Source organism: Topomyia yanbarensis, chromosome 3 (genome assembly GCF_030247195.1).
Source record: "Topomyia yanbarensis strain Yona2022 chromosome 3, ASM3024719v1, whole genome shotgun sequence".
NCBI lineage: Eukaryota > Metazoa > Arthropoda > Insecta > Diptera > Culicidae > Topomyia > Topomyia yanbarensis.
The window spans coordinates 330517056-330530353 of NC_080672.1; the positions used below are offsets into that span (position 1 = coordinate 330517056).

A 13298-nucleotide genomic window follows, 5' to 3' on the forward strand; every position below is an offset into this window, starting at 1 on the left:
GTCCGGCTTCTAATGGCCTAACCAAAGGAATATGCCGTCTTTCCCCCACCAACTGCTTTCGTCATGCAACCCAATGCGAATAATCATAAAACAAACATGTAGTGGACCTATATATAAACTTTTCATTATTTTATTGTTCGGTTGGTCCACCATTTTGACGGCTCTGTGCGGGATGGGCTGAAAATTTTCACTTTTCCGAGTCGTTTTCGAAAGATTTTTCAAAAACACAATTTTTTGTTATTAGTGCATGTTATACATACTTCAAATTTTAACCCTCAAAAAGGCAACCGGGTCCCAGAGGCCCGGCACGTTACAATTTTTTAGTTACAAAAAAATGTGTATGCAGTATAAGCTTGGGCATGGAAATTTTGATAAGTAGCTTTGAAATCTATAACAAAAATAAAGAATTGTGAAATTTTCATCTAAGGAGTGATGCGCAGCTGTGTTTGAATTTTTTACATGCACAAAAAGGCAAGCCGGGCCTGGCAGGCCCGGTGTGCATGCAATATTTACTAGGAATACCACGGGTTTTATACATTAATATTTATATGAAAAAAAAAACATTTCGATGAGTTCAGCTTCATATTAGCAGTAATTTTTTCATGTTCTTATTGATTTTATCTTTTTACGTTTTCTTATAAGAAAATAAAAACTTGAAAGTTTTAGCGAATTCTATACATTTCTTTTAAGGGGAAATGTAAAAATAGCATACGATAATGACGTGTATCATATTTTTTGGATAAATACTTTTATTTCACCCACTGTGGTCTACTTGACAATTATTTGGATACCACATAACCTAACTCTGTCGTTATTGTCTATTTTTGTTGTCTATTCTTTGTGTTATAGTTGTCGTAATTATTCAAATTGTAGGATCTAAAAGCAACAAAAAGTGGAAATGGCTGTAAGACGATATGCACATGTTTTCAATCGTCTCAAAGAATCTGAAATAATGGAAGAAATTCGAGCAAATTCAACAGCAGACGATTCCGAAACTGATTTGCAAAGCGAGAAGGAATGTGTGAATGATATTGCTTCCGTCGTTGAATCTGATGCAGACTCGGAAGAAAAATCTGAATATGTACTGCCCATAAAAGCATAAGAGTCCCATAATGAAAAACAGCAAGCCGAGAAAAACACTGTTTAAGATTTACATTTTCATTGAGCCTTATGGGATGGGACAACCATGTTTTGGTATTTTTTCGATATTTTCTAAACAAATCTGGTAATCCTATATGTGCATTGTGATTCAGTGGTGATACAGAATACAATCCAACAGATAACTCATTTTCGACAAAAATCCATATGGGACTCTTATGCTTTTATGGGCAGTGTACTCCGGTTATGCATCAGAAGAAATTAATAGCAAATCAGAAACATTTATTAGTCGTGTTCAAACGAAATGGAGCTCAGAACCAATCGACATTCGACGTGATCTTCCGAGTACACACCTTTTGGAAAAAAAATTGACCTTTTTACATTCATCGCCTTATACGCTGAAATCGGGATTTGCTGCGTGTTCGTACTCATCATCCTGTAATTCCGGAACCGGAAGTGGAATCAATTAGAAATTCAACAGCAGCCAATGGGAACGCTGTACCTTTCATTTGAAACCAAGTTTGTAAAAATCTGTAAAGATTTCGCTGAGAAATAGGTATGACATTATCTTACACTGAAAAAAATCCAAACGTTAATTCTATTTGCTTCAAACCGCTTAAAATTCATATGAAGAAGAAATGCTATTGTTATCACGCGCACACATACCTTCTATGTATCAACTGTATAAACTATGTATGCACACACATAAGTTATATGTGCATATTGTTATAGAATGGAGTTTTATGTGCCTAATAGTTATGAAATGTGAATGTAAGATTAATATTTCTTGTAAATATACACATTAGGTTTATGTGCTAGCAAATAGTATCTATATGCCTCCGTTAATTGCAAAAATCTATGTGTAAAATCAATAGGCATAACGTTTACTTTTTTCTGAGTGTAGGAACTTGGTAAGTTCCCCCGGGGCATCAAGAATCGCCATAGTTGGCCAATGTGGTCGAAGTGCCTTCGGTGGGTCATTAATGATCTAGACATGCAAAGCCAATGTTGTAATGTTGTAATGTTGCACATATTTTAATATATATTGTATCATTTGGACATCATGGTGATATCAGTTTCTATGGAAATTTGCTGCATGATTGTACTCTTCAACACGTAACTCCAGAACCGAAAGTCGGATCAATAAAAAAAATCAATAGCGACCGATGGGAAGGCTGTACCTTTCATTTGAGACTAAATTTGTACAAATCTGTCCAGCCACCTCTGAGAAAAATCGGTGAGATTGTTTGCCACATACATACATCCATACTTACATACAAACATACACACACACATACATACAATTTACGATCTCGACGAACATAGTCGAATGGTATAAGAGATTTGGCCCTGCGGGTATCGGTTAAAAAGTCGAAATTTCGACCGATTGCATAACCTTTCTATATGGGAGCGGCAAAAAGGAGCTTGAATTTAGACGGGCCTGAGAGGCCCGGCTTGCCCTTTAATGTTAGGATTTTAGCTTGCCTTCACAAGGGTTAATACAGCATAGAGGAACATATTTTCAACAAATTGGCCTAAAAATCAAATCATTCTGTTAAGTATGATAAAAGTTATTAACGTTCAAAATCTGACGCGGCACCGCAGCCGATATTTTGAAACGGGACCCCTATATTGAAAGCTTAAATGTATTCTACATTAAAAATGTTGGTAAAAATAAGAGTTTTTCACTCTTAGCAAAAAACAACCAACGTATACTCTTTGTTTAAAAATAAAACTTTTATTTTGAGTACTATTCTTCATTTGCTTAAAAGGAAAACTTTTACTTTGATTATTATTCTTGATTAATTTAAAAGTTTTACTTTCAATCTAATAGTTGGCGTTGGTTGTTTTTTGCTAAGAGCGGAACACTCTTACTTTTACCAATATTTTTTTTCTGTGTGTATTGGCGATTTGCGGCAAAACCAAAATTAGTCATGCGACACCTATGATTCAGCTCATGAACTGGCAAAGTGATACAGTTTGCTTTTTTTCACCCGCAAGTGAGTCGTAGCTTACTACTAAAACTTCATTTTCTTTTCGGAAAAAGCTTACCCCTGCCAAAATATGAATGAAACGAGTAAGAAATTTAGTTTTATTTGCAACTATTCTGAAATAACAGCCATTTGCAACTATTTGGCTCATACATTTCTTCGAAATGTAATCGGGGTATTATTGTAGTTATAAAAAATCGTTCTGTAAATAGAGTTCCAACTCGAAACCGAGACCCAATCAGTTCCAATGCCAAACTCCTTCATATTTTGGACTACGTAGGAGATTCAGTGAAGACTATCAGAGAGAAGGATCGGCTGTGTATGATACAAAGCTCCTATTAGCCGGATATATTTTTCCTTGCATGATTGGCGATTTGCGGCAAAACCAAAATTAGTCATGCGACCCCTATGATTCAGCTCATGAACTGGCAAAGTGATACAATTTGCTTTTTTTCACCCGTAAGTGACTCGTAGCTTACAACAAAATCTTCATTATCTTCTCGGAAAAAGCTAACCACTGCCAAAATATGAATGAAACGAGTAAGAAATTTAGTTTTATTTGCAATTATTCTGAAAGTACAGCCAAGAAATGTAATCGGGGTATTATTGTGGTTATAAAAAATCGTTCCATAAATAAAGTTCCAACTCGAAACCGAGACCCAATCAGCACCAATGTCAAACTCCTTCATATTTTGAACTAGGAGATTCAGTGAAGACTATCGGAGAGAAGGATCGGCTGTGCATGATACAAAGCTGACACTTTCCTATTAGCCGGATATATTCTTTCCTCGCGTGATCTGGAGAGTTTCATGAATTAACACCATCTCATGAAGGTTTAGCTTAACTTAGGACGAACGGGAAATGCTGTTGCGGCGGCTACGGTGCTCAACAAATTACATTTCGAAACAGCGCGCATATAGCTCTGCGAATAATATTAGAAACCACTATGTTTTACACTCTTTTCGCAAGATGTTTACTCATCATCTGATAAAATGATGATTTTCCTCCATTTTCATAAACAATTATCAACAAATTGATCGGTAATTTGGTGTTTAAAAGTCATTTTTTACCAATGTTTACAGAAAATATATGCACTATGACAGAACAAAATAAAATCAGCAACACTTTCCTTCCAGCGCTATCTGCGAGCGGTTTCAACGTAGAATCGCCAATCTGGAGAGTTTCATGAATTTACACCATCTCATAAAGGTTTAGCTTAACTTAAGAGGAACGGGAAATGATATTGCGGCGGCTACGGTGCTCAACAAATTACATTTCGGAACAGCACGCATATAGCTTTGTGAATAATATTAGAAATCACCATGTTTTACACTCTTTTCGCAAGATGTTTACTCTTCATCTTATAAAATGATGGTTTTCCTTCATTTTCATAAACAATTATCAACAAATTGTTCGGTGATTTGGTGTTTGAAAGTTATTTTTTACCAATGTTTACAGAAAATATATGCACTATGACAGAACAGAATGAAATCAGCAACACTTTGCTTCCTGCGCTATCTGTGAGCTGTTTCAACGTAGAATCGCCAATAGACCGAATATGTCCGATGCATAAAATTTACAGCAGAAGAAACGAGAGGCAGATAGAAAAGTATGCTATCGATGCATAAATAAAATTCTGCGTGTACACGATTTATCCAACGACACGACTAGACACTTGCAATCTGAAAGTGTATCTCAAATCTGACTACCCCTCAGTGACTGAGGTAACTGGTACTGTCAAATTTGACATTTGGTTAGACAAGGCTTAAAACTAGCATCACTGTTGAATCTGCTGTCGTTTTTTGTTGTTGTATCAACTGTAACCCTGGATACGCTGTTGAGCATATGAAAACAAATAAATTTATTGAACTGGTCGGAATTTTTTCAAGACAATTGTAAAAATTTGAATCAAAGTATCGAAAGTAAGTTTTTATTAAATAAATCTAAAGCAAAAATTTCAAAGAATGAGCACTCTGCTTTCAGTTGAAAAAACTCCAGGACATACGAAACACTACCGAGCTACTGCTGCAACCAACAAGCGGCACGATTTGAAACTTCTACAACCGCCGCGGAAGCAAAAATATGCGATGCCGCTGATGTTTCATAACCTGAACATCGTTCGTCTGATCCTGGACGATACGATCCAAGAGTTTATCGGTGGTGTTTGTGTAAGTGTTCATTCATTTGCAATTTAATTCATTGACCATTATGTGCACTTCTATAGGACGATGCCGGTGTGACTGCAGCAAGAAGCTCGCTATCATCCAGTTCAGTTGTCACTATGCGACGGCCAGACGGAAGCTGATGCGTCACTTTGCAACGACGAGTGCTACGTGAAACTAGAGCAGAAAATAATTTAGCGAAATGTGGCAATATTCTCATAATACTGTCACCTAGTGACTAGAAGAAAATTTCCTTGTAGTCACTAAGTGACGTCACTGTGAGAATAGGGCCCATGACTGCGTGTTTACTGTTCACGCGTCAATGAGGAATCCGATGTGATGAATATTACTGGACGCCGCGATGTTTTTAAAATTTATACTATGGATAGTTTATAGAAAAGTTGCTAGACTGTTAGCTGTATTTGTTCTAAAGCATTACATATAATGGTATGGTGTTTAATGAGAAACAATTCATCTCCGCTATGACTCAGTCGAACTGAACATTGCACATTAAGTTAAAGTTAATAATTTAAAAAGCAAAAAAAAACAACAAAAAAAACGTTCAAACCCTTAACACATTCCCTCTGGTACAAATAATAATAAAAAATCGCCGTGCAGCAGATAGTTCCATTAGTCTCTCCAATATCAAAAATATTTCATATACCAGAGTCATTAAACAACTGGTTAAATTAATTTCAATGGTTAATAAAATTATAGAAGCTAATACTTCATTACAAAATTCTAACAGATTTACAACATTTTTGTAGAGCTTCCACTGTTAAAAATAAAATCAACAATCAAAATTAAAGTTATCAACCGCATCACCTCATTTGCATCGTTTTTCTCAATCCTAAAGCCACCTTCATTAGTCACTTTCCATATTCCCTTAGTCACTTAATGTGACAAAATTTGACACCTGGGTGACATCTCTCACTTTAAGGTGCTTTAAGTGAGGTGACGAAGATTTCCGGGGCCCTATTCTCACAGTCACGTCACTTAGTGACTAAAAGAGAATTTCCTTCTAGTCACTAGGTGACGTGACTGTGAGAATAGGGCTCCCGATCACCATAGTCACCTGATATTTGTGTCACCGAAAGTGACCGTCAGAATATCCCCCAATATTTATACAGAAAAATTTACATAATATGGGTAAAATATACAATAAGCCTATTGAACATTGAGAAAGTGAACAAAATAAGTATCGTTATTTAGGACATAGGTATCGAAAATTTTCTACTCAGGCTAATAGAAGTGTAATTTTCTTCGAAGTCAACCTTTTGTTGATTCATCACGTTCTTTGTCATCACGAAGGTTACCAAACATTCATAAGAAATGGATAATAAAACGCAAGTATCGTCAAATTTACAAGAAACTTTTATGAACTGTACCAAATATGAGCAACTTGTTATTCAAAGTAACTACACATTTCATACCTAATATATTATCCTTGTAGTATAGTGTACAATTGCCTGGTGGTAGATATTCTATTATCAGGAACCTATCAATGTAGAATGATCTCATCCCACTCCACTTTGTCAGATCGTTTTTCACCAGTACCAGATAGATCACGAATCTGCCAAAGGTATCTCGTGAAAGAACTACAAAATTTGTTTACGATTTTACTATCACAGGTCTGTTTCGCTCGAGAAACCAGTAATACCGGAATCAAATTCTGTATATCGGTTCTGGTCTAGCACTCGGTAAATCCAACCAGCGAAATGGCACTCTCGCTGTAGAAAAAGACCCCAATCCATGGTAGAATCACAAAAAGAAGCCGAAGTTTCTGTGCAGCGTTTTAGTCTGGAAGGTTCGATTACCTCAGGAAGTCTTCTCTAGATCAGGTTACTGTGCAAAAAACCATCAAATTGCTCATTACCGGAAACCTAAAATATTCGAACAGAGCCGTCACCAGTTGTCATTTGGTTTCCTGTATGCTAAACACAGTCAGATATTAAATTGGGAAAGTGCGTTGTCTTCCCAGCAGCGATTAGTCGCATACTATCGCTGTCCGTGGCATTCATCATATGACTAAGAGCTGAAATGAAAGTAATTTTCTAATTAATTCAAGAGTACTTATTCAAAAGGTCCTAAGTGACATTGAGCTCGAACTGAGAAAAACGAGGCTGAAGTTTTATGGACCTAAAACAAATCCCTATTAGAAAACAAATATGCGTTTTGATGAAACAATTATGCCAATATAGTCTAAGGACTATGCGCTTTAGGTAAATAATGCTAAAAACATGAAATGTTTAGTGCTAGTGTAGTTTTTAAGCGCTTTAGAATGATGCGTCCTTTTGAAAATTATGGGACCTTTCACATAGGTCTTCTTTTCGGGCCCAAGAATCATACGACGCTGCACATACGGCTTTTTTCAGCAAAGGTAACTCTTACGACGAATATTGAATTTCTTCAAAGTTTTCGACAAAATGAGCACCGGAATACGAATGTTCTTCATTACTATGGTAAATAGTTGCACTGGATTTAACAGAAGTCTTGCAGAAAAAAAATGCGGGAAACTTTAGTTTATATTAACAAATCATTGGCTGGAAGTGGTTAAAACCAACGAATGGCATGTTACTTTAGAATAACTAAGCTTTCCAATTATCATTTAATTTATTATACTTATTAAATTCAACTTCGAAAATAAGTCGCATGAACAGAAGAAAATAATTTCTTTTATTTTGATGCTTAGGACGTTTTTACTAGGTACCTATGTGCAGTGGGGAAAACAAGGAATGAAATGAATTTTGCGTCGTTTTTGCATGGCGCCTATGAACAGTTGCAGAGGTTTTGAAATATTTCGCGCATAGGTCCTTTCATTTTAAAAGGTCTCAAGTGCAAAATTTCAAAATATGATCATGAAAACTTTGCGACTTTTTATATAATGCTTGTTATTTTGATAAATACTGTGTATAATGAATCCTGGTTTTCGGTATTCGTTAGCTATGTTGTAATCACATGCTGTGCTGCAAATAACTCAGTTTGTTTACATTTGTCACTAAGGTCCATTTGAATCAGCACTCTTGAATTGTCAACCTCATGTTAGTATTTTTTGCCAAATAATTTCTCTTAAACTCACCAAAACAGCCGTACAAGTACATTTCAACTGATCTATAGGTTTTTCATTAGCTCGAAGTTTTGTTTATTTATTAATATTGATTGCCAGGTTACGCAAATCACACGAAGAAAGCCAAAGCAGTGTTGCTCGAGAAATATATTTTTCATCCGTCGCGAGGGGTGAGTCAGTGTATGGGTAACTGGCGGTAAATTATTCGCACCCTTTTATTTCGTCATATTTCTTAGAGTGGGAGGTCGTGTCGTTTATTTATCCCAGTAAACGAAATGGTGGACAGGCAGGTTAAACTAGATGCTGGCGACCGGTAGGCCATTGAAACGTTGTTCTAGGCTATCCGCCGTAACTTGCCTTTTACTGTCAAAGTAGTGTGGGATTGATGGTGTAAGGTCATCTTGAAAATATTGATCCTGTAGAATTTAAATGGGATTGATGGATTGAAGCAGTCTTTTTGTACCATTTTTATTTGTTAACCATTTTTTGTTAACGACCTAGTGAGTCAATTTGTCAACTGTTGTTACGGCATTTAATTAGCAAGAGCCTGGAAGGTGAAGTATATTTTTCAATATTAAGAGCCATAGTACTCAAGGGAAAGCAAGGAGTTGAAGGGAGAAAGTTTTGAAAAGCGTGGAAGGGTCATTAGAGCAAGCTTAGAGATTACCGGCGACTTAACCCTTTGTATGCTACCATAGGCGTCAAGATATTTTGGCATTATAAACACAGACTAACAGACATAACAGTATGAGGGAATTCCCTCAAAAAACATCGATCCGACAATTTTCCCAGAACACTAGCTCCACCTTTTATTCACGGTCCCAAACACTTATTTACTGGTGGGTTCCCCCATATGCTTGGTCATATGTCAGTGGCGCCATAATTCCAAATGTGGTCACAGTCCCAACTACAAATATATTTAAAATGACCGTTAAAGCGGACGAAGCTTTCTTTTTAAGTGTTATGTCTGCTAGTCTGTGTTATAAATGCGAATCACCTGAGTCTACGGCATGTCCGGACAAGCGTGAAGTAACTTGTTACTTCATGCTGTCGGAAGCAGTCTTGTCAAAATATTTATTGACAATATTTCTGTCTCGTGTAGGGTCCGCTTGAGAAATGTTGAATATTGGGTCATTAAGGTTGAACCAACGTTGGTTGAACAGAAAATGGGGAAAAATCGAAAAAAACAATTTTTTTCAATACCGTGTGTTTGATTTGCATGAAAATTAATCAGAAGCACTGTACCAATATTCTACATAAGCTGATTGATTTTGATGAAAAATGGATGTGGAAAATACTGCTTTTTCTTACCATTGTTCGTTCCTCCTTTAATGAAGAACAAAATTTTCCTTTTATTTCAAAATTCGATGGAGGTCATCTTTCTAAATATAACAATTCAGTCGTGATTCTCTGGTTGGTCACTTTTTAACTGGACCGCTTTTTAGTTGGATCTCCGCTAGTTGGACCATTGTCCAACTAAAAAGCATCTTAATGTCAAAATCTCACGTCAAATTCACTTTGACAATCAAACTGACAACAATTACAGATGTGAACAGATGCATTTGCGGTCCAACTAGTGAATCAAATTCGTTATTTGGACAGAGGCTGTGGCTTAACGAGCGAATCACGACTATATATGCTCAACCTTTAAAACTTCAGAATAATTTTTAATAGATTTTCTAAAAAAATGTAAACACGTCCTCGTTTGTCACTATCGGTCTTCCTTCACAGGAAATTTAGTCACATGGGTTAACATTTTTGACAGTTATCCCAGCAAAAGATAGGGATGAAGGTATTTCAATGAAAGGTGCGGTCGTGTTAATTCAATTCTAAAAAATATTTTTTTTGTTATTTGGCGTACAAAATAGGGAAAAAAATCGATTATGTATCTTCAACCTCAACTACTTCTAAAAAAATCAAAAACATGTCACGTATTTCAATTTTTTTCCTTTTTTATTAACGCACTTAGAGTGAGTCAATTTTTTTTCCTTTTTTATATTGTAACGACATTCAATTAGCAAGGGACTGGAAGATGAAATATTTTTCAAATATTAAGAGCCATAGTACTCAAGGAAGAGCAAGGATTTGAAGTAAGAAAGTTTCGAAAAATCAAATGTAACTGAGATATCTAGACCTTTTATTCAAAACGACATATCTACAATGAGTGACTCTCTTTGTTTACTTTATCTTCTGTTAATAACTCGGTCGCTTTAACATTTATCCGTCAACTCTTTGCATAATATGCTAGTCAAAACCACAGTCTTTCGATCTGTACTGTGAAATAAGTGAAAAGTGACGCCATAAAAATCGAAAGCGAAAGTAAACAAAGAGAGTCACTCATTGTAGATATGGTCGGTGTTAAGTCAGACCTGACTAAGTGACAAAATATTGATTTCGAGAAAAACGGGTTTAAAGTTTGAATCGTAGCATCCTCTACGTTATAATTGAAAATTGTTTTTTGCAATAATTTTGTTACATATTTCAAATCTGGCAAAAGTCGAATGTAACTGATGAAATTCTTTATCCGTTGTTATCGTTGTCTCATTTTTTGATGTTTTGCGACTTAGTCCGGTCTGACTTAACACCGACCATATGTCTTTTTGAAAAAACGCTCAAGATATGAGATGCTCCACTGAGTTTTACTGAACTGACAGCAGATCCCGCACTCCAAAAATAAATCACGTCGTTTTGACGTGAAAACATCTATGAATCTAATTCACTATATTTTCCTGTTCATTTTATTGGGTCGACGACTAAATCTTCCGCATCCTAAAACGAAAGGTTTTTGTATAAATACTTGTGTAAAAAGTCGTTTCGGCTTGGTTGCATAATGTGGCCCCTGGTTCACCAGATAATAATTATCTATAGCACGTCAGGACAAAGTTACGTGTTCTTCCTGGACAGGAAAATGAAACAACACGTAAAAATTACTTGAACCCAAGCATAAGATGCACGTTTGTGTTCATGTTACTGATACGAGAATTTCTGTTATGCAGCAATTAAAAATGACATAACGTATGAGTCGGACAATTTTTAGGTTGAACCAGATGCTTAAACTTGCTTGGTAATATAATAATAATAGAAGATATTCATTAAATTTACATTTTATATTTATTCCTCCGAATAATTCGCAAGTTTAATTAAAAGACACTAACTTATACTTGATGCATATTTCACAAGCTCAAGCTAACTTATACTTGATACATATTTCTAACGCGCTGAAAAGTGATAATTTTTATCAGAACCTTTTGTTTTTCAATTTCTTTTCGAGAAGTAACAAAAATCACATTAATTTTTATTCTAATTTATTTAAATACAAACAATATTTAGAGGTCATACCATCTTGAACTTCCTTAAACGGTACGGTGGTACGCCTTCAAGAATCGAGCCCATATATAAAACTTTTTTTCAAATCTGACTCTGAATCATTACTGGGTTTCGTGCATTTCGAATCTAAAAGGAAGAAACTTGATATTTTAAATAAACTAATAAGAAAGAAGCATACGTACCATAGCATTATTATATGATTTATTATGAGGTTTGGAATGTTCATCCATATTTCTCTGCCTTCGATAAATAATCGCGAAAGTAAACAAGAAGCATTTTTGCAATACGAACACTTATTTGAAAATGGCCCCACGTCGAAGTGTAAATTTTCTTTACTCTGTGAGATATACTACGCATTTTTCTTCGCCGTTGACATTCTCGAAAATGCGTTAAACATACTCTTCATTCATAACTAAAATCGATACACTTTTTGACGTATAAATGGTATTCTCAAAAATGCGTGAAACATAGTCATAAAATAGGTATTCTAGATTTACCGTGATAAAGCAATACCTCGACGAAATGCTAGATTATCTCGAGATAGACAATACACGCACAATTTCTAGCTAATGCGCAAACCATTAGCTCTTCGTCTATTTCAGCTGAAAGAAGAAACCAGTCTAAACAGCCCTGAGTTTGCGTCATTCAAATGTCAGCCGCATCAGGCAGCTTCTTCGTGTTCGATTCTTCTTCCCTGTATTTATGCTGCTGTTTTACTATTCTCGGCGTCTTCTACATACCATAACCGACAGTAGAAAAAAACAAGATTGTGTATGCGGCTTCACAGCCCCCGTCGGTTGTAGTTGTGCCGTTTCGCGTGCTTCCATTCATTCGCAATATGGCCGGCTCGGGAGTAGGATGCTATCGTTGTCGTCGGCTGTCGCGTATCGCGTAGAGTTCCTTCGGTGTTGAAGTACATAGGGATCAGCAGGCCAAATTAACTTACGGACGGGAGGAAAGTTTCGATATCGAGCGAGAAGGGTTTTCGTTTGTGAGTGAAGGCAGACAAAATGAGGCGAAAGTGCTAGATTTGTTTCTACCCGTTGACTAAAGTGATTGAATTGTTAATGAAAATTCGATCAAAAATGCACGGTGAATGAGTGGGAATGATGGGATAACGGGCTGTGGCGTGATGAAAGCATGAAATTCGGTGGAGTGAAGATAGTGTCGATTTTTTGCTGAAGTGTAGCATTCGTGGTTCTAGCATTGCTGGATTTCCAGCTGAAACGAAGAGTGAGAGCAGTGGGCGAGGCAACGAAAAATCAGCTTTTCGGAAGGAAATTTGTATGTTTTCTTGGTTTCGCCAAGCAGAAACGTGTGATTCAGTAAGAAAATTGCAAGTGCAATGAGAATGATGAATATGCCGAATGAACGGGGCTGTGCGTGGAATGGAGTCAGAGCAGTAGGAACTGCAGGTGCAGGCAGCAGGCGACGGAATCTGATCATATGTGGAATTGTCTTGTCGCTAATGTTTACAGCGTGTTACAGCAGCCAAGGTAAGCAACAATGAAAACAGCAGGGGTACTGGCACTGGCTGGCCACAACAAAAGAATACTAGATAGGTATATCGAAACCCGAAGCTGGAGGAGAGAAAGAGAATGGAAAGACTGATTGCAAACGAGTTTTCCAGTGCATAGTGAAATGTGTGAATGG

General features: G+C 36.4%; 1 protein-coding gene and 2 long non-coding RNA genes across 4 annotated transcripts in view; 2 read left to right on the top strand and 1 right to left on the bottom strand.

The window, feature by feature from the left end:
• The first annotated feature begins 4895 nt into the window (after positions 1-4895).
• Positions 4896-6148, top strand: LOC131691400 (uncharacterized). Its single transcript, XR_009305758.1, has 3 exons — positions 4896-5011; positions 5073-5257; positions 5314-6148. It is a non-coding gene; the product is annotated as an uncharacterized LOC131691400 (long non-coding RNA).
• Positions 6149-6607: 459 nt separating this feature from the next.
• LOC131689969 (uncharacterized) lies at positions 6608-8479 on the bottom strand. The gene is made up of 2 exons (XR_009305496.1): positions 8331-8479; positions 6608-7286 (listed from the first exon to the last, which is right to left on the bottom strand). It is a non-coding gene; the product is annotated as an uncharacterized LOC131689969 (long non-coding RNA).
• Positions 8480-12428: 3949 nt separating this feature from the next.
• The window catches only part of LOC131693273 (neogenin), a 425258-nt gene continuing 424388 nt past the window's right edge, over positions 12429-13298 (top strand). Inside the window, exon 1 of one of the 2 annotated variants that reach the window (XM_058980983.1) lies at positions 12429-13141. In XM_058980983.1, the coding sequence (XP_058836966.1) occupies positions 12991-13141 (151 nt within the window). In that variant the 5' untranslated portion in view covers positions 12429-12990. The remainder of the gene's footprint in view (positions 13142-13298) is intronic. The other variant, XM_058980984.1, reaches the window with a different exon arrangement.